The 26,611-nt window shown below is 36.0% G+C and overlaps 3 protein-coding genes and 1 long non-coding RNA gene across 5 annotated transcripts; 2 read left to right on the top strand and 2 right to left on the bottom strand.

Moving 5' to 3' along the window:
• The first annotated feature begins 1,215 nt into the window (after positions 1-1,215).
• LOC148958444 (cytochrome c oxidase copper chaperone-like) lies at positions 1,216-5,032 on the top strand. The gene is made up of 3 exons (XM_089112629.1): positions 1,216-1,405; positions 4,194-4,284; positions 4,729-5,032. Exons 1-2 carry the CDS (start codon positions 1,296-1,298, stop codon positions 4,276-4,278), a joined length of 195 nt encoding a protein of 64 aa, XP_088968755.1. The 5' UTR covers positions 1,216-1,295; the 3' UTR covers positions 4,279-4,284; positions 4,729-5,032.
• Positions 5,001-8,129, bottom strand: LOC135685251 (cilia- and flagella-associated protein 95). Its single transcript, XM_065201122.2, has 6 exons — positions 7,907-8,129; positions 7,337-7,448; positions 6,995-7,119; positions 6,095-6,169; positions 5,650-5,713; positions 5,001-5,285 (listed from the first exon to the last, which is right to left on the bottom strand). Exons 1-6 carry the CDS (start codon positions 7,978-7,980, stop codon positions 5,097-5,099), a joined length of 639 nt encoding a protein of 212 aa, XP_065057194.1. The 5' UTR covers positions 7,981-8,129; the 3' UTR covers positions 5,001-5,096.
• Positions 8,130-8,514: 385 nt separating this feature from the next.
• On the bottom strand, positions 8,515-14,599 carry LOC148958443 (uncharacterized). The gene is made up of 3 exons (XR_016144615.1): positions 14,447-14,599; positions 14,081-14,248; positions 8,515-13,556 (listed from the first exon to the last, which is right to left on the bottom strand). It is a non-coding gene; the product is annotated as an uncharacterized LOC148958443 (long non-coding RNA).
• Positions 14,600-14,947: 348 nt separating this feature from the next.
• Positions 14,948-25,999, top strand: LOC135685250 (fibroblast growth factor 1). 2 transcript variants are annotated; one of them, XM_065201121.2, is made up of 4 exons: positions 14,948-15,111; positions 19,658-20,030; positions 21,295-21,398; positions 25,012-25,999. In XM_065201121.2, exons 1-4 carry the CDS (start codon positions 15,097-15,099, stop codon positions 25,222-25,224), a joined length of 705 nt encoding a protein of 234 aa, XP_065057193.2. In that variant the 5' UTR covers positions 14,948-15,096; the 3' UTR covers positions 25,225-25,999. The 2 variants fall into 2 exon arrangements, with proteins under 2 accessions (XP_065057193.2, XP_065057192.2); XM_065201120.2 differs by having other exon boundaries at positions 25,009-25,999.
• Positions 26,000-26,611: the final 612 nt, after the last annotated feature.

The raw sequence follows: 26,611 nt of genomic DNA, 5'->3' as shown, positions 1-26,611 counted from the left end.
CCTTTCTTGTCTTTTTCTTTTCCATTATTCGCTTCCTTGCGAATGGTGTCAGGTCGCTTGATATGAAAACTTTCTTCAGTGTTGGATGATTCCGTAAGTTTTTTGCTTTGCCTTTAATCGTTCTCTTGGCTCCTATCTCATTCACTAACACTTTAATTGAATACATTATAAGTCATTCTTCACATAGACAATAGTACCTCGTTTGGGCTTTTCATTCACATAAATCTGGTATGCATCTATAGAGAACTCTGTAATTGCATTGCACATGCGGTTCTTTGGTAAAGATTCAGTAATGAAAATCCAGTGACATCAACTTCAAGAGCATTACAAATGCTGCCTTTTTCATTCATATCATGTTATTTCCTTTCCTCCACAATATCTGAGTTATTTCCACATTGAAAATAAGATTTTCTGACCTTTTTTCTCGCTCGTAAATTTCAGCCAGTGCCAATCCAACAATTTCACTGGTTGTTTGCGAACCAACGGTGAGGGTACTAAGAGCTTTCAAATCTCTTCTTAAGTTGGGTTTGTCTGAGCTTCACATCTGAGAGACTTTTGAGAAATGCTTTGGCAGTCCGATTGCACTTCTAACAATACCATTGTCAGTCCGATGGCGCTGTTAGCATTTTGCTGTAGAAATTGATACACATTTTCATTCACCTTTTCACATTCAATGTGGTGCTAGAACTCGCAAATATCACACAGGATTGCATAATCTTCATCAGTCACCAATCTTGAGCATGATCCACAGTAGTTTGGTTCATCTTCATCATCCTCATTGATTAAAGGAAATACAATATCCTGACCTTTACTCTCCTTATTACACTTCTTGCCTGAATTGGTTTTGCCTTTTGATGCCTTATGTCTATACTATATGTCTATTTGACAAATGCAACACTTCATCATTCGAATTCCAGAGCCACTGTTCTAGTCAAAGGGCCCAAACTGGCAATGGGCTTAGGTTGGGCCCGAACTTGTTATCAGTACTGAAAACAAATTTCTCTCTTTTTCGCTGTTTTCACGAAATCGGAGTTCTTCCTTGCATACTTTTCCAGCAGATGACTAATTGTAATCACATGGCCATTCTGTATTCCAGTTATATTCGTGAAAATACGAACTTAAATTCCTTATCAAGAAAAAACGTCCGCTCTCTTCGACGATCAAAGTAGAGAGACCCCTCCCCCCATGTCAACTCGAGGCTATGAGATTGCGCAAATTGCCATCCGGCATTCCTCTTCACGTGTGCATCAACGGGACAACCAGTGTGGTGCAAACTGTATTCAAATCTATTTACTATGGCAGACAAAGTCGACGTAGCTTCGCCTGTCGATGCGCCCCCAGCTGAAGAGAAAAAGTTGAAGGCATGCTGTGCATGTCCTGAAACTAAGAAAGCCCGAGATGAATGGTGAGTTTAAATTTAGCTAAGGTGATAGGCCATCAGTACTACTTTCGCTTCACAAGCGTTACTGTAGTTACATAACACTGTTCTGTTTTGCGTGATGTTATTAAATACGGCACAAAGCTAATAATTACAGTAAACCGCACAATTATATACTATCTTTTGATTAATTATTTGGTAACGTTTTTGCAGAACTCTGATTTTGTGTAACTGGACAAAAAACCATGGGGCGAGCTTTAAGCCAAGAGCTCATGTTCTTGCTCTTGATTGTATAAAAGGTACGATGAAAATCACTTGCTGCCGGTGTCCTTTCCAAGATTTCCTGCAGTTAGATTTCCCAAATGTCATGTTTTGTGGAAAATATACCAAATAATATGGAAAATTTACGAATAATTCGTATTCTCATTGATTTTTACATGTAATTTAATTGATGTAATTGCAGAAGATCTTTTAAAAAGCTAAAGATAAAAAGCTTGATATTCTGCATGTCTGCCAGAAACAATTTAATGAAAGAGAATCATTCTTTTACTCATGTCCCCTTGTCAAGTATTGCAGAGGCAGACACAAGGTGTCCCAGTACCAATGGTAAATGTTTGTCATTTTAATCAACCTATTCATTGGCATCAACTTCCTCAGAATTTGATTAAAAAGATGATGGCTACAACTTCAGAACAATTGGAATTTGGCATTCAGTGAAATACTTGGTGGCACTGTCTGCATAAATCTTGTTCGGATATTATTTTTATCTAAGAGTTATTTTACATCTTCCTGGATAACAATTAGCTATGTGCAGACAGCTTCATGCATCAGAGGCAAATAGTTGATACGTCCTTGACTCTTGGCTCTTAAATGAGTGTTCAAAAGACATAAAGCTACAACAAATTTCCAACTACAAAACCGATGATGGTTGTGTCCCATTATACTAGACAAAAATAAATCTTTGTATGTCCAGTTATACAAAAGCAATGATGGTTATACCAGTTAAAAAAGTTTATGCCTCCTTGACTCTTGGCACTCAAGCGCTTGGCACTCAGTGTTGAACAGGCATCAAACTACGACCAATTTCATTTCATTGTGCACACTTGGAAAATCTGCAGAGCAAGAAATAGTATTTTCAAAAATAAGGATACTTCTATTTTCTACTTCAAAATTTTCCCAAATTACTCTCTGCAATAATAGATCTCAAATTTTTTTCGGGCACTTTTAAACATGATACTAGGTCTGTGGACTTTTTAAACCAAATTTTAAATGTTTCAATGTTAGGAAATCCAGGTGCTTCAAATCAAATCTTAGACAAACTCAGCTCAACAAGTTTTAATAAAGGCAACCTACCTGAAAGCCAAAAAAGAATGCCAAGCAGCTACCACAATTTTTTAAATAAGGCACTAGGGTATAAAAAGTATTGCACCACCTTGTTACAAATGGTGGCACTTTTAGTCAACTTCTTGACAATATTAATAATGATACTTGTTTGTAAAAATGTAACCTTGCCTAAGGGAGAAAAATTTTCAAATGAGAGGCCAGCTCTAAAAAATATTCATAGAGAAGTGATCTTTAACTTAAAAAATTGTATCCAAGTAAGATGCAGTCACACATTAACTGCGAGAAATCGAAAAGATTTCTTGAGAGTGTTACACTAGTATCATATGTTAAGTATGAATGCAAATATTTAGATCTCAAATCTCAGTTTATCGCATGCTCCTAAATCCTATCTACGCATGTGCTAACATGAACATAACTAGGCTAACACAAAGAAGGCTGTTACATGACTACTAGTACCAAAATTGACAAGTAGGCGACCAAAAAATTTGTGTTAGAGAAGAGGACATTTGTCGGTTTTATTTCACTGTGTTCACACCAAGAGACAGTAAAAGACATGAAATTCTACACTGAGCAAGGTTTTGCAGCTCAAAATTCTCCCAGACAAAATATAACAAGTGTTTTGCCCAAATACAAAAGAAAAGTTTTTCTGAATAAATGAAAACCATTTTTACAAAGATTTATTTCCAAACAAAAGGAACTAAAGCTTTGACATCAAGCCAGAATCAAGTGCAATTTTAAACATTACTGTAAAAGTTTGACCTCAATTAAAAAACATTACAAACCATGATCCAAATGGTCCTCCAAAAACCAGAGAATCATTAATTGTAATAATTTTTTCATGCCTAATTCAAAATTTTGGGGCTACCTTTCAAAATATTGAAATGTGAAACTGTTAAAAGATGTTTGCTACTGCTATTTTTCAAACAAATGCTCTGAATAGATCAAGCTTGAAGTGGTGGTTTGCATTCGACCAATTGCTACTCGCCATTGAAAAACACAATTATTTTGCATAACAGTAGCTTTGATCTTTCACGTGCCATTTCCCCTCCTTCAAGGTGGGTGCAATACTTTTGATATGGTAGTGTATATGGTGAAAAACAGCCTTTATTAAACTGAGCTATTGCTTTCCTTTTGGTTGGAAAAAAATAGTTCATTCATATTACTCATTCATCCTTAATTACTGGCATAAAATCTTGTTCTCTACTTTTGCCCAGAAGGATTGCACTTATTCTGGCTTTTGCAAGCTCAATTCTTTCTGTTATCATTAAGTATCACACCCTCAAATAATAAAAGGACCTTTCTAGTCAAATTTTACGATCCCCTTTTTATAGTTGATTTATTGGAGTTGAACCTGCTCATCATGAATGTGCCAATTGTTTTTAACCATCTCCTATACTTGTTTTAAGTAATTATTTTTATTAGAGGCAGTTAGATCCTCAATTAGAAGCTAACTTTTTTTGTTTAAACCTAGCATTGTTGAAAAAGGTGAAGAAAACTGCCTAGATCTTATCGAAGCACACAAGCAGTGCATGCGAGATGCTGGATTTAAAATCTGAAAATTTGTAAGTTTTTGGACACATTTTCAACTTTTGAAACAACTTTTGAAACGTTTCAGTAATGGAGCTAGCTGTTGCTCATCTTGTTTGTTATTTGTGCTTCCTGTGTTATGGTTTTATAATTAAAAGCTAGGTGCAGAAGAAATTTACTCAACATAAAATTTGTAAATATGTAATTATTTAAGTATCTGCACTTTAAATGTCGAACTGAGAATGCAGATATTCTTTAAATGTTAAAATCAAAATGCAGAAATTCTCCAGTATGACAAAATAGGTTTGGCTTTTTTGTAAGATTTGTTGCGGGTCATTTTGCTCTTTTCTTTTGCTGTACTTTTTATTCATGGAAATTTGTAACACTGGTTATGCAGATCATTTATCCTTACAAAAAACTGCTGTTTGTTAATCTTGATAGCATATACTTTTGTAATATTGCATTTTCAATTTTTCCAGATTCTTGATTCTTTGGCAACCTACTTGGACTATAAAGAAAGATTATTATATAACATATCTTCAGGATGTTGAGCAATTTTTGTGTGATGGATTCATTGCTTTTTAAAATGTATTTTAAAACTTGTAAGGGTATAAATAATTCAAAACAAAGCAAATAAACTTTGTATTTCAACTTTTTCATACTTGGTATGTTAGTTGAAAGAGACAGAAAAACTCTTAGGATGTGTCAGAAATTATTTTGTCAGATTTATTCTTATAAATGCTAGTCAAACTAGATATTTTGTAACACTGTATTGTTAAAGAAATTTAGTGAGTTATTTCTAACAATGAAAATAATTGAATTGAGGTTGCTATGACGGAAGGTTTTTTTACAAGAGTCTTTCTGGTATTGGATTTGTCGATCTAAATACTTCACGCTTAGTCTCAGTATTGGCATAGGAACCACTTTCATCTTGCCAGGTGTTCAGGCCAAATCGTCTATAATCTGCAGTGTCTGTGAATTGCGAGTGGCATTTTTTGTAGGCAGTGCTATTATCTTTTTCCCCAAGTTCTTCTTCCTAAAAGAAATATATAACAAAGGCTCAATTGAAAAATAGCTACTTCATGCTAGTGACAACTCTAGATAATGAAAGGCATTGAAATTAGAAATGGGCATTTCTTCTGTTGAAATAGCAGCATGTTGTCATCCATGTACTGAAATACTAACTGGAAATGCGGAAAGGTCATTTAGGTTATTCGTAAAAAATGACTTTAAGATTCTACAAAATTAAAAATTTTGTGAAAAAACATTTTCCGCAGCCTCTGGAATATTTCAAGAACAATTATTGGTTTGCTATTGATGCATTCATTTCATTACCAAGAGGTATTACCATAACTGATATTTGCTGCAAGAAAATAGATTTCAAGCATTCAAGTATATACCTTTTCTTGTGACACAGATGGATAAGGTTCTTTGTAGTCAGTCCCATAAGTGGTGTCAAGATACCTGGAATAGAGTGGATCATTGAGAATAAATTGAAAATATAATGAGAGAAAACATACTTCACACCTATTACAAGTCTTTAAGCCTGATTCTTTTTGTTTGAAATAACATAAAAACAGAAAAGGCATTTTGAAAGGCTGTGGAAGCACCATTGCTGTGTAATCTGCAGAAACTATAGAGATAATATCGAATCACAGAGCTCTGAAAACAATGACAAAATAATCATTGGGCATCAATTTTTTTCTTTAATCTTATTTTTGTTAAAGTTAAATGAAGACTTTGGAATGTTAAGTTTGATTCTTGTCACTTTTGTCTAAACATTTCAAGAATAATTTGCTTTGTGTTTTATGAATTGAGCTTCTATGTGCTACAGAACTGAGATACCTTTTTCCATGGTCAGGATGATGTCTTGGCAAAATATTTTGTGTCTGTGACTTTGATGTTGAATCTTTTGTGTTTCTGCAGGAATAATAAAGAAATTTTGTAACCAAATCTCATTTCAGAGTTACATGGTCAACAAAGTTTCTAAATAATATTACAATCTTTAATATTGTTTTTTTACTTATCAATTAAACAGCTAATTTTTGGCCAAAGGTTAAAGGACCAGGATAAATGTACTCTTAAATGGTGTGTCATGCATTGAGTTCACTGTTTAAATGAAATTAGAAAATGAAATTGGAAACATTAACAGTGAAAGACTTCTGAAAACAAGTTATTTGAAATTTGCAGTGTCCAAACAGCTGACCTGCCGCAGATAAACTAGCTTGAATATTTGATATAGTCTTCATATACTCTGATAGAATTGCTTTTTTGGCGTTAAGCACTGCATGAAATGGCTATTAGGCCCTGTGAAGAATTTCATGCGAATTTAGAGGTTGTTAATTCAATGAGTTTATATCTGGCTGATATTCCTAGTTCAGATAAGGAAACTTCTGGAGGATTTTCTACCAAGCAAAGGGTAAAACAATTTCAAAATGGCACATTACCACAGAAACATGAAACTGAATTTTACAAATCATTGCAAAAGGCTAAACAGATACTTATATCCTTCTGTGAATTATAAGTTACATAAGAGGAATTTTTTGATTGAATTGTTATTTTGACCAATCCGTAGCTAGACCTTCACAAAATTGAAAAGTCAAGAGTGAAACAAAATGAACTGAGTTCTAGAGTTTTTTCAAAAACTGAATTTCAATGTATCTTGTTTGCATTAATGCTTGAAATGAAAGAAATTGTAAAGTTGTTATTGAATTCAGTGAAACAAGTAGCAGAGGTATCACAAACCTTTCTAGATTAATTTTGCTGAATGTAGATAAATTGACCATTGGATGTCTTCTTGTCTGCTCTTGGAAGTCAGCTTTGAGTTTAATTTGCTCCATGTGAGCATGTGAAGTTGAGCTTGGCAGTTCCTGAGAAGTATTATACAATTCATCAGCGACTGTCTTAATTTCGATTACGAGAGGTTGCTTTTAATCTTGAGCAATGGAGAAAAGCCACTCAATAAAGAAAACAGTAGCTTATAAATTTTCCAGCCTTGTAGCATTCTTCATATCATACTGAATCAGCCAGTGTAGTTACAGAGGAAGGATTCTTATTTTCATTTTTTATGAAGTTAAGCGAACTCACCCCTGAAGTAACATTTCCAATGCGATGATATGTTGAACAGTGAAGATTTCGCCTTTCGGGAGCGTCTCGATGTATATCATAATCTTTTGGTTGAGCTTCTTGGACTTGATGCCTACATTACAGAAAGGTCAGAGAGGTCAGAAAGGGTAATATCTGGGACCAAGCAACTGTTACTTCTTACTGAATAGTCTGTTGTGAACATGAAAGGAAATTGATCAGGATATTAACTGGATTTGCAACTATGTAGCCCCCATTTATAACAACCCAGGCTTATGGAATTTTAGCATTTCGATTCATTTTTCAAGGGGTGGCACTTTGGTGGTGCACAGGACACAGCACCAACATTATGGACATTTAGATAAATCTGCATGTTGAAAATGAAACAAAAACTAATCCTTCATTGGTTATTCTTATTCACAGATTTCAAGAGCAAAAACATGTCAGATGAGATCAAATGCACCGTTTTGGCAAGTTAGCTTTTCAAATTTCCCACACTCCAAAAGGGAAGCCGGAGGGAATTGACTAAGATAAAATGCTTACGAAAGCGATCGCAGTAAGAGCAAAACTTACCAGTTTGAAACCAGGGTACCTTTTCCATAGTCCATATGGTTTGACCGAAGAAACAAAGAGCCTTTCTTCTCCATGTTGGCTGAAGGTGTTTTTTACGGCGATGCTAGAACTCTGTCAAAATATTAGGCCAGTTTATGTGTTGGTAGTTGCCATGGCATAAACGCAATTGTGAAAACCAAAGTGAGGCTGAAGGTCTGGCTTGCTCTTTTGTCTTGATTAGTGTAGTGGAATTAGATATAAAAACGGTCTAACCCTGACAAAAATAATATAAAGCTGGAATTTGGCACAGATTTTCTATACTAAGTTGGAAATGACCAGAAAAAAGCCCCATCAATTGGACATTGGGAATTCCTTATTTGGGCAAATACCATAATGGTGCACTGATCAGTAGTGGTTCAAAATTTTAAAGTGCCTGTGATATGATTTTCGTACTTTTGGGTTTATAAATCTATTCTTATGTAAAAAGGCCTGTTATTTTCATTTCTGGGGTTAGTTTTTACTTTTCGTGTGAAATGAAGAAGTTATTGGCAATCTTCTACGCCAAAATTCGCCATCTTGGTTTTCAGAATGAGTAGACAGTGACGTCACAGGAGGGACCCAATCGCCTCCTCCTTCGAGTTTTTGTATCGTAGTCAATGAGGGAAATCTAACAGGTCCAAGATGAGCGATATTTCCAGAGAAAGTAGTGGCAGCGAGGATGAGATTTTTGAAGGTAGCGCTAACATTGTTACAATAACGAGTTCCTCCCATGACGTCACAAGAGAACGGCGAATGGTGATAAAGCGACTTGGCTAGGCCGCACTATTTTGCCTAATTTCAATATCAAAACGCTTTTATTTAAAAAAAAGTTCAGATCTACTATAAGAGCAGTGCAACGCTTCAATTGAGAGAATAAAAAAAATCATGTCACAGGCACTTTAATGTTGCTAAAACAACATAGTATGTACGTCTTTTGAAAGATAATTTCATGCTGAATAACTTTTATTTAACATACGTAAGGAATTCTAGAAACTCATGATTCCGACAGTGTGTTCATAGGATGATTTGGCGAGAAGAGCTCAGAGAGAGCTTTATCATCCCCACATCGTTATTATTCGATCATCTCCCACACAGCTAGCCTCATTAAAACAATTATTAGAATGCCTTACTTAAATCGGAAAGCAGTGCATGCCACGTATAGCACAAAACTCTTCAATTTCCCACCCCTGAGAAAAAATCCTAGCAACCCTGCTTTAAGTTCAATAAACATTTCTGGCTAAGAAAGGCTCAGCTTCCAATGATAGCTTAAGGCTGTCAGCTTGAATAATTCCGTTGATCCTGATTTCCAAAAAGTAATTTTGAATTTATGACATTTTCTACTCAGTCCATATCACCACTGCTCCATGCTTGATGCTTTAAAATATTCGCTATTCGTCCAAATAGGACAATTTCGAAAAAAGCTTATGGTCTGGGTGACCTCAGATTTGCATTGCCCTTGCATGCATAATTATGAGCATATTATTCATGTTATGCAGAAATATATTAATAAGATTTCGCATAACAACTATCTCCTCCTCTTGACGCAAATATTTCAGCAGTACAACATGTACACATCAAATGAATGCTTGTTCTCGTACCTTTGAAATACTTTATTTTTTCAGTTGGTTGTTTTTTCTTCTTTTATTCCCGATTTAGTCTTTCCGTCTTAGTTTTTAGAAACGTAATCCTCAAATCCCATTCGTGTCTTTTGATTTCCAAATGAATTGCTTCTTAGATTGACACTGCCTCGCAATGAAGTCTATCTAAGTCTTTGTAATGGAATAATCACACGATTATACAGCTAATCTCCAGCTCGATGTCAAAACATGTTTTGTACTTGTTGGCCTAAGCCTCTTCCCGCTGGTCTTTTCTATTGATATCCATTCAGCTTCATTATGGGTATATTGTTATTTCCAAAACGTGGATAGATCATGTTAAACATAATCTCGTCGGAATTCATCCACGTAATGCCTGAAAACCCGATTTCTACTGAGTTGGTTACAATTGTTACATCTACATAGAGCTTGCTTCGTCTTCTTTAAATACCTATCTAAACATGATCTTGAAAAGAAACTTTGGCTCCAGTTTCAGCCCGGCGTTGCTTATTTTTCCGTATAATAACTACAGCCGAGGGAGTTTCTTATCTCGTTTCTTATTTTCAACAAACTACCTTAAGAAAAGCTTGAAGAACTTAAAGTTACCTTCAAAGATGGGAGTGTAGATTACATAAATAACTAATGATATTTATGATGGAAGTGATATTTGTGATATTAAACTGATTCTATTAAGATAAGTTTGTTTTATCGTAGTTTCAAAGCAATATTGCTATCGTGTTCTGTTTTTCTGTTGTGATTTTTTTCAAACTTTGGTGTTTCTTATAAAGGGCTGTTATCATAGAAAACATGTATGCTAAAATGCCTGCTAAACTTCACGATACACTAAGCTCAGTAGAGCGTATTTAATGCTAAGTACATGCATGTGTAGTTAAGACTGTTTACGCAAGATTCGTTAAGTTTAGTTTTGCGCGTATTTCTTGCGTAATTCGTTCTTGGCTGTCCAATTCCTATTCCCCTGTGTAGATGGATTGTCTTTCAATTGATACTAGGTTCAGCTATAACATTTGATAGCAAAGTCGTTTTCCTCTCCTTTTGATTCATTACCTGGTCTTTCCTTTATTGGTTTCAAGCCAGAGGCCATGAGAAACTTTCTAGAGGGAGGGGGCTAAAGCCGCAAACTGTATTATGGTATATGACCCAACAAGAGTATTTTTCTCAGGCTCGGGGATGGGCTTAGCCCCCAGCCCCCTTCTGGCCTCGGGCCCGATTGGTTTTAACATCAAAGGCGTCGATGAGTTGCAAGGAAAGGAGTGCTGCAAGAGCTTAACCAATTAACCTTAAGCTTGTGAATAAAACTCAACAGCGATTGCATTGTCAACACACAGTTCCACCAAAGCTTCTTGGAACACCTCCTCACTATCTCCCCTCAAAAGAGATAGTCAGGTAAATATCTGTCCAATGAAAATATGTTTGGTACGTTTTGCGTCACGTTTTAATTTACTTTACTAAATTACGCTTTGATTTACTAAATTCATGGAAAATTGGATTACTTAGTATGACCCACAGTTAATGTTTTGCGCTTATTGCAGGCTTGCTTGAAAGGTTTTCCAATTTCCCACACTTCTACATGGCTAGCTCTATCTGTTACAAAAATGAAATTAGAACGATTCAGGCACTCAGTGATTATACAGTTGCTATGTGAGCAAGAATTTTGCACTTAAATTTCAAATTCAAGGTGGTGTGGTCCTTTATGATTACAACCTAATTTCAAAAGCAGTTGCTTTGTAATTGAATTGAGCTTGAAGCTCGGTGTTGCAGTATGGAACAGTCCTGTCATATAGTCATCTCCCAATCAAGAAATGAGCTTGAAATTGGATCAATTAGATTGCTGACTTTATGTCCTAGCCTACTTGAGATTGTTGATTACCGTTCGCGTTCTACAACCACTTTAGTAATCGTTCATATTTATATTTATACCGTCCACCAAAGGATTGACCTAGTTGTGTTTCAACCATGCTTCTACTAATATAATATATTCTTAATGTTCAATCATATTTCTAATTGCTGGGATAATTTATGCAAATAGGTCATTTTCCTTCTCCTAGCAGCGAGAAAGATTTTTGCATCAAAGGCCTAAAACAAAATGGGGGCAGAAAATACTTCAATATGATATGGTTCCGCTTTTCCGTACTATTTTAAAATTTTGCTGTACCAATAGCTGCTCATAAAATGATCATAATAAAAGAATTTCTCTAAAACTCTTTGTGCATGGCGAAGCTATATTTGGCTGCTTTGCTGTGTTCTTCATTTTCCCCTTTGAGATCTTATTCTTTTCGAGTACATATTGAAACCAAGATTATCTTGCTTGTGAACCTTGAGCTTTCAAATGTTGTCCTAAAATATATTTTCTGCGTATGTGTCAACTGGACAGTATTCCTTTAGCTTTTAGCATCGTTAACGGTTAAACTTTCTTCATGTTTATTTTTGTGGCGTCAGAAGTGAAAAACGTAAACTTGATTGCTAATATATGTCCTTGTTATCATAAACTGCAATGATTAAAAACATCATTTCCGTGTAACAAGATTTTCTTTTGCTTATCCTTTCCAGTTTTAAAACCTTTAAGTCTTTATAATATCCGAACATCAAGTCCTGAAACCGCGTGTCTGTGTCACCTTTCAAATCTAGCCGATTCTTAGAAAAACATTTAACAGTAATATTCGAAATCATCTTAGCAATTTTCCAGTGGTAAGTGCATAATCCCACGCTAAACTCATTTAAGTATTAAAACGTGAAACAGAACACACAGAAACTAACATTGAACGGCAAATCGCTCTAATAGGCTTTAAACCTGTCTGATCTTCGGCCGATCTTAGAGCGAAAATCCGCTTAAAATTTCATCAAAATCACATAACATCACGTTTCTTTTCGTGTTATCGTGTATTTGAGTAGAAAATTGTCTTGTGAAGGAGGGTACACGCTCGTCTGCCGATCAATTTTCTTAAATTAACTAATTACGTCTTCAATATTTAGGATCCCTATCTCATAATCAGCCTCTCAGCTATAGGTTGCTTTGGATCCGCTATATAGCACATTTTAAGGAATATTAACATAATAATAATAATAACATAATAATAACAAATCAAATTTCTTTGCAGGATAATCTATCAGTGCAAAATTGCACTGTTATCATTATACTTACAATGCTTTGTCATGATAAAACTTTTGTAGAATATATGATGGCTTTTTTCATTCCAAACACTTTTCAATAATTATTTTCTAAAGCCACACTTTTCTCAGATGGGTTAATGGCAAGTACAATACCTGACTAACTGAAATGGCCTGCCTGATGGAGCTAATGGATTAAACTGCTGAATGAAATTGTGTGAAAGGACATAGACAACGGAGATATTTTACTGTTCGCAAGCTTTCTAGGTGTACTAGGGCAAAATTAACTCTATGCTAGATCATTCAGGCATGCGTTCGCCCCCTCGCAACCCGTTATTCTCTATATGTCTCTCTACAATATCTATAAACTGGTACAACCTGCTTGTTTATCAATTTTGTCTCCGATAACGCAAACTACACTTCATTTTGATCTATGCTGTAGTCAGTAGACATTCCTGCCCATTCGGAGATCAATGAAATTCGTAAAATTTCATTAATAATTCAAATCTCAATTGACGATAAACTAATAACACAGGTCGGGTCTATTTTAACTACCACTTTGGGTAGGTCTTACATAACTATGCTGTTTGACGATGAGACCGACATTGATATTCGTCACTATTCTCTAAGCACAGCATGCAAACCTCCTTTTGATAAAATCGACTACCAGAATTTACTAGGTTCTATAGGGCTTTAGATGGAAGAAAGCGCCAACGTACCGCATGCATAAAAGTTCTTTTTGAAAAACCCTTAGTTTCTCTTGGTTTGATTTCCATCGAACACATAGAGGTACCTTCAAAACCCTGAAATTTGTCTATTGTAGTTCTGTTCATTGATAAGTTGAATAATGCTTTTCATATAAACCAGCTACAAAGACTCAGAGATCGATCCACAAATAAGCATCACGATAGCTGCAAGGCAATTTTACAGGGTTCTAAGAGTCTAGAGTAAGTTACATAAGAGCATGACTTATTACTTCTATTGCCTGCAAGATTGAAGAAAGTTATTGCCTTAGATTGAAGACAAATGTAAGCCAATATGAGGACGGGTAAGGCAAGAAGAATTGATAATAAATGGTATGGCATGCGTGTAAACATTCTCCATATAACTTGCATCGCCATGAATTACAAGGAGCATTATAAACAGGGAATGATGATAGAAAATGTCCGAATTTGCACCAAATTAAGAAATCTCGAGAGAAATTTTAAAAAGCTGAAAAATTCAAAAAATACAATCTTTGATATTTTGGTCTTTGTAGAATGGTATTACAGCCTTGTGTGCGCTTGAATTAAGCTTAGTTATAAACTCTTTAATAATGGAAGCGCTCCTTATCAATTGATATATTTGTATCTGAGTTTTCAACATCTTAATTTTAGTAGATGCGTCCGATTAGTGTCTCTAGATATTATGAGGGATATTATGTGACATGTCTCACCTATCTATCGACCTACTCCAAATGTAGTTTTCCTATCACGTACGGAGCACTGGGCACTAGTAGCTGACGTCATTCGCTCTTCACAGCAACGAGGATCGGAGCTCGATATTTCACAATTAACAGCCTTTGTAGCCTGCTAATAGTTCTTGCACTACCAAGCATTTCACTCTGGAAAACAAGGAGATGAAGGCCAACATTTATTGCTGTTTTCTAATACGAAGCGGTTTATAAATGTATCTTCTAAGGACATAAACTTTAGTTAATGTTTAAGCAAGAGGTCAAATTCTTAACGTAATGCAGAGTTAGGTAAATAGCATCCTTTCGGATGTGAACAGCATGTGACAAAATGAGGAGCTGACTAATTACCTAGCCTTATTTACCATGTTGGCGGAATGAATTGACCAAGCGCAGAGTCCGGATGAAACATTGAATACCACGACGTTGGCTGTAGTGCGTACATTTCATTCATCCACCTAAACGACCAACCTCGCAAAAGCCACAGGATGGCAAAAGGATTTTTGCTAAGACAAAAGTCAAAGGCTCTTGCTTTCAAGCGGAAACGGGTGACCCCCGTGATTTAGGAACGAAAATTCTTGTGTTAAGGCCTAACAATAACATACGGCAAGGGAATACAAAACCTTTTAAGCCAAATTTATTGATTGCCAAATGCGTTGCTTTTAAATGAACAATGGTTGCTGCATGATACTTGATCACGTCAAAAGGAAGCTATGTCTTCTCCGCACACGGATATACCTTGAAAAAGCCATTGAATCAGCTTTAAGGGTGTTCCAATCCCACAAAAAACAACACTAGACCTGGGTCAAGACAACATTAAAAAAACAATTTAATTACGCATAGAAGCCGGTCAATTCTTTTACACTTTAAGAAGGAAGTTAGCTTTAGGCGTCTCATTGGCCAGCATAGAAAGCATAGTGTACGCACGGATCTTCAATATTACTCATTCTGCTCCCGCAATACGCCGGCACGAGCTTGCTGTAAAGAAACAAGTGTTTGAGATGAACATAGTCAAGGTAACGTGTTAGCAGCCGATTAGAGACTTAATTACTTAAATTAATACTCTTTCTACAATTTTTGTACAAAGTATCTTGCTTTGTAATGTCATCAATATATACAGCGTCCCATACGACTTTTTGACGAAATGTTGGCTTTTCTCACAATTAACAAGTCACTTTATGCATTTTCAAGTTTCAAGTATCGATCATACAATATCAGGTCATGCCTGACAAGTCTGTGTTGAGCAATAGTAGCTATTGGGAAAGAAAATTGAATTCGCTTACAGTTAATATCACTTAATATCACAAATAGAACTGACAATTTTCATGTCATGTAATCCTTTGAAAGCCAATGCTACCTTTTATAGCTACGATTTAGCAAAGTATTGATAAATTAAAGGGCCTAGAAATGCCGCCATTCAGTATATGTTGATAGAGTGAAATATAGCTGGTGACGTAATCGTATAAAGAATATCATGTTTGAACAGTAAAATCTAGTGTCGAAGCACTAGTATCAGCCTTTAAGGTAAATAAGTTGTTATTTCTCTCTTTAAATGTTTGGTTATCAGATCTTTAAATGAAAATAGAGGATTTCAGTTCGACTGTACATTAAACAAAATCAACTTCGTCTAACCACGATCATCTCCCCTATCCGAAGTTAACTTTTGATAATTGCCTTTGTATTTAGATTCTATCTACTAGATTATAAGCTAATTTACAAAATCCTCTCAATCATCAACTGGTGGATTGGATTTTAACGTAAATTCTATAAGAATAATCGTATAGGATAGCTGTTTCCGTTTCATGACCTCTAAAATCAAGCTTAGAATCGAATGCTCTCCTAGTTTGAATTATTTCATTCTATATATTTCATTGTTAAATCCTTTAAAGGTATTCATTTTCAAAAGTTGGGCTCTTATGATGGATCTCTATCATATTCAAACCACAGGCAATCCTTTTCAACAGATCATAGGATATAAGGCATAGCATAGTGTGTTGAGAAAAACAACTGGACATCAGTTGCTCTAATTAGGCAAATACCCAGAAAAAATGCAGGAATCGTTTTCTAATCTTTTCATGATCGTCAGCTATGTAATTAGCTGACTCAATCTATAGATCGATTTTCTTTATCTTGAAGATATATGTAAAAGTAACACGCTTAGTCAATACGTCATATTTTCGCAGTGACTTCTGATTACGTTTTGTGACATCTCTGTATACTCTGGAAAAATCTAATGATATATAGATGCAAGTCATACACTGGTTCCTTGTATGGAAAGGGTTGGATCTGAATCAATGCTGTGATTGCCTGCCTGACTCGCCCTAAACTAAGTCCTTGGCTCTCATGTGTCTTCGAAAAATGACCCGTACAAATTTTGTTCATCAAATGACAACTCCTATCTGACTCCATTTCAGTTGATGTTTTTGTAATAATATTTTAAAGCTTATTCCCTGTGGTTAAATGTTTTTGTTGAAGTGAATTTTACCCAAAAAATAAACCTGATATACATTTGCTAGCTATTTCAAAAAGCTCGCTTTCAAACTTTTTGTATATGATCTATATGCTTTTTAGTTGAAAATTCATCTTTGTAGATAAAAAATGAGCATATCTTATCAATTAAAAAAGCAAAAGAGGATCTTAAAGCTACGCTCGAACTTTAAAAATCATTATTGTCGAGGAAATATCCTTCTTATCAGTATTAGATTGGTTTGCTTAACATCATGTTTGAAGACTTTATTCAAACTGTTAATGTTTGATAGTTTGCTTCCGTGACTTCTTTGCACCTCAATGGGGACTCCTACAAAGAATTCCTTTCAATAAATATTTGTGATTGTTGTGGATATTTTCATTATTTTGCCTAAGCTACATAAATTTGTTTACTTCATTATCCACACGATGTATTACTGGCTAGATCGTCTGAAAGTTAAAGCTTCAAAATTTATAATTTTTGCTCCTTAAGTAATTGAGATATTTTAGGCATTGCCACATACATAGTTGGCTGTTAATCGATTAAGTAATAGGCCTCTACTGATGACCGATTCTCCTATTAGACATACACATTCTAGCGTTTAGAAATCTAGAAATAAGGTTGAGGACCGTAAAAACCAACCTCTTTTTCCTAGACGAATTGAAAAAATTTCGTTACGTAACTGCATGAAAGTGACCTCGATCTATGGACTTTTCTTTCTAAATTAGAGTGTGGCTGCGCAGTTGTAGCGCAATTCAAACTGTTTTGTATATATTTAATAGCTGGCAAAAAAGTATTGAACCAATTTTGATGAAGTATCTTGTTAGAAAGCTTGTTCATTAGAAGAAACATATGATGTTTAGATTTTGCTACCATACGGCAGCAATATTAGAGAGGAAGCAGCTACATTAGAGAGAAAACTACAGGCCAAGGTACCAAGACTAAGAAAATTATGCCGTTTACATAAAAATAATCGATACTTAAGCAGTATCTATGGGATCTTGCCTCAGTATTAACATTTGCTTCATTTCATATTGGCTGTCCCGTTGATTAATATGTTTCGGTCTGACGATTATTGGTACACCAGTTCTATGAACGGTCCTCTCCTCAAATTTGTTTAAATGCTTTGTGTAGAAATGGCACTGCTCTTGACATGAAATTTATTCTGCGATTGATCTGAACGTTGAACGTTAATAGTTGCTGCCCATGAAAAGTTTCAAGCAAAAAGATTTTCGTTCAAGTTACTTACCAGCCTTGAACCTTGCAAAAATATGCAAGAAAAGGTTTTTTCAAAACAACGCTTTAAGCAACCGTGCGTCACATGACTTTAAGCATGGATTGTACCTCTAAGCTTAAAGAGATACGAAATCGCTATGCTCAATATAGCAACACAAATCGCACATCTGCAAATTGCCAATTTGGCTATTTCTAGTTATCACATGCTACTGACTGCAAGATTTCCCACCCTCTACTTGCAGTCGATGCTCTTAAGAGCTTGCTATCTAATCTTGCAGAAAAACCGGTGCTCTTTGATCATTAAAATAAAGATAAAAAGTGCATTGGTGTGCAGAACAGGATTGTTCCAAGCTGCCGCTCTGAGTTCGATTTGTTGCCTTCAAGAACGGATGCTTGGTGATTGCGTTTAGGCCGTTAAGGGTGAAACTTGGGGCTGCAACTGAGAACCGCCCTTTCTATATATCAAAGAGCATACAGCTCTGTCTAAGGCAAAATCTAGCACTAAGAAACAGAACGGTAAACATATAAAAAAATGAATTCAATCACTGCCAGAAGCCTTAAAAAACGACTTAATTTTCAATTGTTCTCGTTAGAGTGACGAAATAAAATGAATATTTGAGTGATTTGCCTGGGAAATTTATGTTTAATCTTAAAAGGTTGTTTACAGTAGCTCACATTTTTATTCATTACTCATACCCTTTAACAGTTGCCCGATGGTCGCATTAAACGTCAAACGCGGAGTAGCAACTTAGAACCTTCCTGTTCTTTACACCAAGCGTGGGAGAGGGGGCTGGCTCAAAAAATTAATGACAATTCCTAATGGGGGGTGGCTGATGTATTTTTGTCCATAGCTATTATCACGTCAGCAAAGATGCCACGTTGCTTTCCTCTGATGCTTCCAGGCTCTCTGAAGGATTGGCCTCGAGTTGGATCTGACCTTATGTTCACAATAATTTCATACTTTATTTTGCTGTAAACGCAATTATCTAATGCAACAAATCTTATGCGTGAAACCAATAATATAACAAACTAATCTAAAAATTGGTAAAGCACTTCCTTATTTTTCGGTTTTCGTCAGGAGGGGCTGAAGTCCCAGAGCTACCCCTGAGTTTACGCCTATGGTGTACAGCTCTGTTTGTACGGAATAAAGCTCTTTATGACAGACCGGTAAACAGTAATTTTCATAACGTTTACCCTTGTGTCGTAAAAGGATGCCGTCAATAGCCAAAATTCAATCCCTTTTCTCAGTGAAATTCAATTTTTAAATCTGCCCTACGTCAAGTGCTTCTGAAAATTAACATATCGAATAAAGAAGCAGGAAATTTTTTCTGTTTGAGATAACAGTCAATATCCTTGCATGTTTAGAGTAGAATGATCAAACACAATCTTTTGATTTGGCGTTTTTTGATTTCGTATGGTATAGCAATCCTATTTCTATCTTATAGTTTAGTCAAGCAACAATTTTTTATGAGAACAATTTTACAAGAACATAGCCTCAAATTGGTCAAAAGTTAAGAATAAATTAAGAAGAAGCCGTGGCTGAGCTACTGTAAATGTAATTTTGAATTAGATGTTTCACCTAAAAACTGAGGAGTTTTTTGCCATCTATGGGTGTTTTGTGATCAATTTTCAAACCCATCTGCGAATAAAAGATGTTTCACTCACTCTGTTAGCAAACGAGGCCTGAACACCTCCCTAGAGCGTATACACCAAAATAATCTATATCCAAATTTAGGGTGAAATGTTGGGTGAAATGTTGGATCGTTTGACCAGGGTGTTAAGTGTCATCAGATCCCCAGCTCGTAATATCGGACCTTCATTATTGGAAATTAATCACCGTATCTTTCTAATTCGTTTAGATATACCAGTTATTTTGCTGCATGGCATGTTGTCATCTTCTATGCATTGGAGTCCCAAACACCTTTGCGAAGAAAAGGCGAGGCAAAGCATATAAAAAATATTTGGCAACGATAAAAAGGGCAAACGCTTTGCTGCTGAAGCACGACATTCACTTCAGCAAGCTAAAGGCGATGTTTCTACGCTTCAACACACGTGGTCCCAGGGTTCGACACAGGCGCAAGCGAAATGTCCATGTCAACTTTGCACAGCACGTGATCATGGCTTTACCAACTAACGTCATGCGATGTCGGATATTTTGTAGATCAGGTCTTTACCTCCAGTTATTGCCGAATGGGTTAGTGAAAGGTACAAGGAATCAATACGACCCTCACAGTGAGTCATAAATCTAATGCTTATAGTTTACATTCATAGCGATTTATTACTGAAATTTTCAATACTTTGTCATACCCCGTCGGTACCGTCTGTCCTCGAGTAAACTACCGAGGGCTTGTTTCAGAAAAATGTTGGGGTGGGGGTTAACTCGAGGGGTGGCTTATTCGAAGGTGGGGGCTTATTTGAGGGGAGGCTTATTCGAAAGTGGGGGCTTGTTTAGCAGCAGCTAAAATATTTCCAGTGTACGTAATCTTGTTTTATTTGAAGCTGGTTATTATGCTTAAAAATATAGATAAACCCATTGCTGTCGAGGCAATACCTCAATCCATAGGACATTATTGAAGGGGGGGGGGGATTATTTCACAAATATTTCTTTAGGATGGCTGCTTTTTCGAGAAACGGGGGTTTATTTGGGGTGAGGGCTTATTCGAGGACTTGCGGTAGAGATTTTTGTTAACATATATAGTAATTGTATAGAATTGTGTTTAAGATTGAGATATTGATGTTTGATATTGCAAGAATACTCAGATCTCAGAGTTTGTTGGTAAACTACTAAATCAACTTGAACAAGACATCTTCAAAGAGGCCACACCCTCTAGAACGTTGGAAAATGCCCGTTTTAGAAAATACCTGTTTATTTCTACACAACTTTTATAAACAGTCTGGTTCAGATAAAAAAATCAATATTCTTTATTCACACCAAATTTCAATAGCTATAAAAATAGATAAAATTAGCTTAAGAGTAACAAAATACCAAGCTAACACAGTTAAAAAATATTTCATATCGTTAAACAAGATAAAACACCTAGAAAATGAACAAAAAAGGTTTCCAGTCAAGAAGAACTGCTACTACATAGGAGTAAACTATCCAAAGTTGCGTTTGAGTAAACCTTCCAAAAAATATTCTTGCCTATTATTGCAAATAGGTGGGTGGGCTATAGCCCCTGCCAGCCCAATGGCTGTGAGGTGCCTGTTGTGTTTATATCCTTCAAGTTTTGTAAGCATTTGCAAAAAGTATATATTTAATCTCAATTCAAATAAATATGATGTACGAAACGATTCAACCAAAAGATTACTCTATTCCTCTATATACCTATGTAGATCTGTTATTTGAGAATAGACAATGCATAGTTAGACAAGACCCACTATCAAATAGCCTGTAAATGATCTACAACTCATTGCCTTGTAAGTGTCATTTAGATAATTTTTCTCTGCCTATGCTTTTCTTTATATCAAAACTTACAAATGTATGTTTCACCTACAGTCTTGCTCGAGCTTCAATCATTTGGACCAAGCCTAGTAAGAATTAAGAGTGTGTACTCAAGCAGATACCTCACAATTGATGCTGCTGGCAAGTTGAAAACACAGGTACGTAGTAGCCATAACTAGTAAGGATAAATTTTATATATACAAAAAGGCTATTAAGCTGCATGTCATCTATTTAAATAGGGTTGCTTATGACATGGGCTTATTGTAGCAGAATACAGCAGAAGCACTACTGGCGGCCTTTCCTAATAAATGACACCCTGGAACAACTGACAAATACTGTTGTCCTAAAATTTCTTATAATCAAACCCTGATGTGAGCAGTTCCAAGCACACCTTTCAACAACGGACACCATCTCTAGTACCATTGGTATTCCGTCCTATAATGTACAGTGACACTGGTCCCATTGGTCTTACATAATGGTTGGTTCCTAATTAGTGAGAAAATGTTCAAGGTGGGGTATTATTTTGGCAAAGCATTCTTCGTAATGTGGTTCTATAATGCCTTCCCGACATAGCCAAAAGATAGTCACGGGAGTTCCCTGTTGGTAAAGGGCGATTTCTTACTGTAAAAAGGGCATTCTCCCAAGCACTTCGGGGCTGGTGCAGCCAGTGTGACCATTTAGTATCATTCATCTGCTACTACTACCACCATCAGTATATACTGAAGATTTTTACCCAAAAGTTAAGCAGAATAAACAATGAATATAGAGCTTATTCGCTTGGATAGAAAGACTCTAGTTAACTAATGGGGGAGTATTTTCGTTTCTAGGGCACACTAAAAGGCTTTGGGGTAGTGCGCTAGCGTGTTTGGCAAGGGTGCACACGTTTATTGACTTTATTTATCTCACTATTCATAACTGAATTAAGGGCAAGATGACTATCAACTAAGCCCCTGCAAAATCCGGAAATTAGCTTGCAATTCTCTTACGTGAAAAAGAACTCTAAGAAGAGCAGCGTCTCTGTTTGTAGTAGAATCATGTTCAATAGAAAATAGTACGAAATGTTTAGCTTATTTGATGTCTTCGGGCTTTTACAAAATTCATCTCAATTCCCCTACGAGAATTGTAGAAGAACTCTGTATCCAATCAAAATCAGTTTGAGCAAATAGACTGGACGTTTTCAGTCTATGCTTGTAATGATCACTGAGTTCACTCGCAAATTAGGCGACCAGAAAGAAGGGGACAACTTATCATGCTTTTTCTGCTCGACTCTCTGAATTGATTTTAATACCTAGCTGTCCATGTTACAAATTTTCTAACCAAATACGCTAAAGCTTTAGCTACTATCACCTTTTCTAATGGGCCTTTCTGCTCAAGGGTCAAGTCTTTGTTTGAATGAAAAGGGAACCATTCATATATAGTGGTTGATAAGGGAAAAAGAAACACGGATTAATTTTTGTTTTAAGACCATATTGTCATAACATTTTTACATAAAGGGGACAATATTGCCTTAGGAATGACACCGAGGCTGGAAGAGCAGCTCCTTAAAACCACACCAAAGAGCCACACCTTTTGTCACACTCAATATACTTACATGTGTGAAGATTCTCGGTTGTACATATGAAACCATCCAAACCATTCGCCGACCCCAACAGGCTGATAGAAATTGCTCATTCATGGAAATCAAGGGCTAGTTCACATGGCCCAGTAAGTAATTCGCCAAATCAGACAAAATGTCTTGTTAAGAATAGGCTGGACCTTCAGAATCTCTTTGAAATTGAAAAGGGGGCTGTGTCCCTCCGAACATCCTCCACGGCACCACTGTCGAGAGGGTTTTACCACCGTTTTTTGTTTGATTTCATAAGGGGATCAAATCGACAAATCAGTGAGGTTTCAATCACAGGATTAAGCTTAGTATTATGCTTTCAAACTGAAATGATGATGACATCGCGAATCCAAAGGCACAGGGATTGGTATAAACCATGTACAAACACGGACAAGAAGCTTTATTTAGAACTATAGATTATACACAAACCACGAAGCTGGATTTATTAGATCAAAATATCTTACTGTCACATTAAGATCTTCAATTTCACCAAGAACCATCTAATTCTTTTCAGTAGTATATAAGCCATTTTCTTGTAAGCCTGATAAGGGTTTTGGATTAATTCTAAATGATGTCTTTTCGAATTTCGTTCCTTAATTAAAAAAACCTGACACTTGACCACTCTTTTGTTACCATTTTAAGATCAAGGGATTATTCGTGCCTCCTCAATGAGCATTCTCAAATAACTTTGTATTGTATCCAACATGTATAAAGTACGAAGAGAAGCATAGACTTCTTAATATTTGAATCTTGAATATTGCTTTTGAACATTGCTTCTTGAATGTTTGATTTAGGTTATATTAGAATGTCACCAAATGGGGCAGTTCATTAACTATGCCAGCCTACATTTGTCAATTCCAGAACCTACTTGACAGGCTTTGCCACAAAATGGGCTTTTTTCCTTTCGTCGACACGTAAAAACTGTAAGTGAGAAAAGAAGAAAATTTTACAGCACCATTGAAATATTGTTTTTAATAATTTAACCATTTTGAACTTCATTTTTTAAACTACTGCAAAGGACCTTGGTCAAATGTCGAATTAACATTTGAACTCTCACATTCTGTCCACAGGCTTCTCATAAATCCTTAACTCAAGATTGGCCACCTTAAGCTTCTCCTTGCCTTATCTACCACTGTTCAAACTGCATGTCGATTTTTCTTTGTGAAAACAGTTTTTTAAATATCTCTCCGATCGTTGCAAAACATGATATCGTAGAAATCACATTTGACGTGGCCGGACCTCTTCCAGGCGTGTGAAGTCATTTTTGAACGACCCTAAACGCTACAAAGTGACTGAAACAGTTTCCACTTGTCGTAAACGTTCCAAAAATTGTGCCTTTGGCTAATCACAATATGAACATCTCCGACACCTTTTGTGGAAATCCTACAGTTTAAGCTGAAAATCCCTGGAAATCCTTATGTTTTCGTGAAATCTCGTACGCTGTTTGCAAGGGTAAAATACCCCTCTGTAGTCAGCCTCAATTATGAAACTGTTCAAATGCAAAGACCCATGATGCAATGTTTTTATTGTAACGTCACAAAACGGTTTTTACGCGCTCGATTCATTCTTCCACCAATGTTTGGTGAACAGATTTAGTCAAGGATGTTATGAGTTGTTGTCTTTAACACATGATTCTATTCTTATAATTCTGTCAAATTCTTTGTCTAATGCAGAAGTTGAATCTATATTTACAATGATTAGGCACGCTGGAGCGGGGGAGGGCCGGGCGCATCAAAGATGTTAAGATAGCAAAGTTGTGGCGTCAAAGGTAATGGTGGCAAACCACCATGATAGCTTACCGATTTGTGAAGAGCCCCCCCCCCCCTCCAACTCCATTATTTTTTCCGCAGTCCCTGATCACTGAAATGCTTGAAATTTCTGTCGAGCCTTTTCAACAAATTCTGAAAGGATTTGAATTACAGCGAAATGAAATTCCCATAGCCATAAACCTATTGAAGCGAATCTTCAATCTTGACTTACACTGTAGAAAAATGGCTGAGGCAGAAGCAGTACAACTACACTTAAAACAATAATTAAATAATGTCGTCATTTTCTTTAAATTGGATGTTATTACATGCTCTTTGTTGGTGCTGTACGCAAATGAATACCCTTTGTCAGAATTCGTTTCTAAAAATCTATGTGAATTCCTTTCATTTTCTTCCCAGAAGCATCCTCAACTGCAAGACAGTTTGTTCAAAGAGGTTCAAGAAGAAAACTCTTATAATTCATATTCATCGTACAAATACTTCTACGACGAGCCTTATGACATTTTTGTTGGTTTGCGAAGTACAGGACAAATTAAAAAGACATGGAAAGCATATCCCGGACAAATAGCAACACAGTTTTTAGTTATCAAGGATGTAAATTTATTAAATCTGTAAGCATGATGACGTAGGTACTTTAATGTAGTGCCAAGGCCTATTTTTTCAAATGTGACGAAAGAATTAAGCTAAGAGTGAGCATAGTAGCTTATGAAGGCATATTGAACAGATCCCAAACCAAACCTTACACCTGTGCCAAACTTTAAAAAAACTTTAAAGGAGCAAGGTAATACCTAGCTATTCAGAAATCTCGGCTAGCAGCTGCCATTCTAAGAAAATCTGCACTCAAAAGAACACCAGTGATAATTTAAGAGTAATTCAAAGGAGCTTTCACACCAAAAATCGTCTTCAATTAGCTACACCAACAAAACTCTTTGAAAATTTAGAAAAACTCTTTCCCGAACTGTTACTTTATATATAAGCCTTTGCATTCGAAAAATATTTTGATTTGAAATGCATTTGCTTTTTTAGCAAGAAGGATATTACGGAATAGACTTTCCAAAGTCTGTTTCATGTTAAATCCGTAAGGCATTCGTACTACTGCGAGGGCATGTCTAAACTGCGGAGGAGACGATTCTTCTCCGCAATTTATCAAGTTTTCTCCAGTTTAGTAAAGTTCGAGCATTTTTATAAGTTTAATCACAGTGAGATGGAGCTTTCCATACTTTGACCCTAAGTCTTTGAAGGGTACCCTTCAGACACAGAGCTAGCAGAAGGTAGCATTGTGTTTAGCTCTACGCTAAACGTAGATATCTGTGCCTTTATACACTTGTAAATTCATATTAATTTAAACACATTAAATTAGCATATTAGATGGATCTATTTATTTAAACCATGTCATGTTATTATTCAATAGTACTATTTAATCATTACAACTCTATCATATTTAGAGTAAGCGACTGTCTGAGGATGATGGAAGAGCAGCCAGCAGGATTTTTTAAGCATATTTCCTTTTATAAAGTTGACAACTTGAAAACAAGGTCGCAGTGGCTGGAAGACTGGGGGGGGGGAGGAGGGGGGAGTTTTGGTACTTTTCTACTTCTTCAAAATTTGTAAAAAATTATGATGTCTGATCCTTGGCATCGAGCTGTTTGATTGACATTTTTATCACATGTTGAAAATGATAGTGATATCAGTATGATTTGGCATTAGATAGAGTTTCATTACAATCTAGAAAAGGCATTTTTGGATTTCTCTACATTGCAGGACTCAGCCCCTCACTCAAGACACTATGAGAATATTTTCCTCGTCCAAAAAAATAACTCCTACAGCTTCCCAAAAAATTTTGAACTTTTGAATATAAGGTAGGAATATAACAATAAAACAGAAGTGATATTTGGCAGTTTGTTAACAAATTTCAATTTCCAATTCTCAAACGAGGCACAGTCTTTGCAGGTATCTGGCACCCTCCGAAGAGCCAATTTCATTAGTAGTGTAGTGGAATTAG

Source organism: Rhopilema esculentum, chromosome 15 (assembly GCF_057945365.1).
Source record: "Rhopilema esculentum isolate cy_ngs chromosome 15, ASM5794536v1, whole genome shotgun sequence".
NCBI lineage: Eukaryota > Metazoa > Cnidaria > Scyphozoa > Rhizostomeae > Rhizostomatidae > Rhopilema > Rhopilema esculentum.
This window is presented reverse-complemented; position numbering and strand designations above follow the sequence as displayed.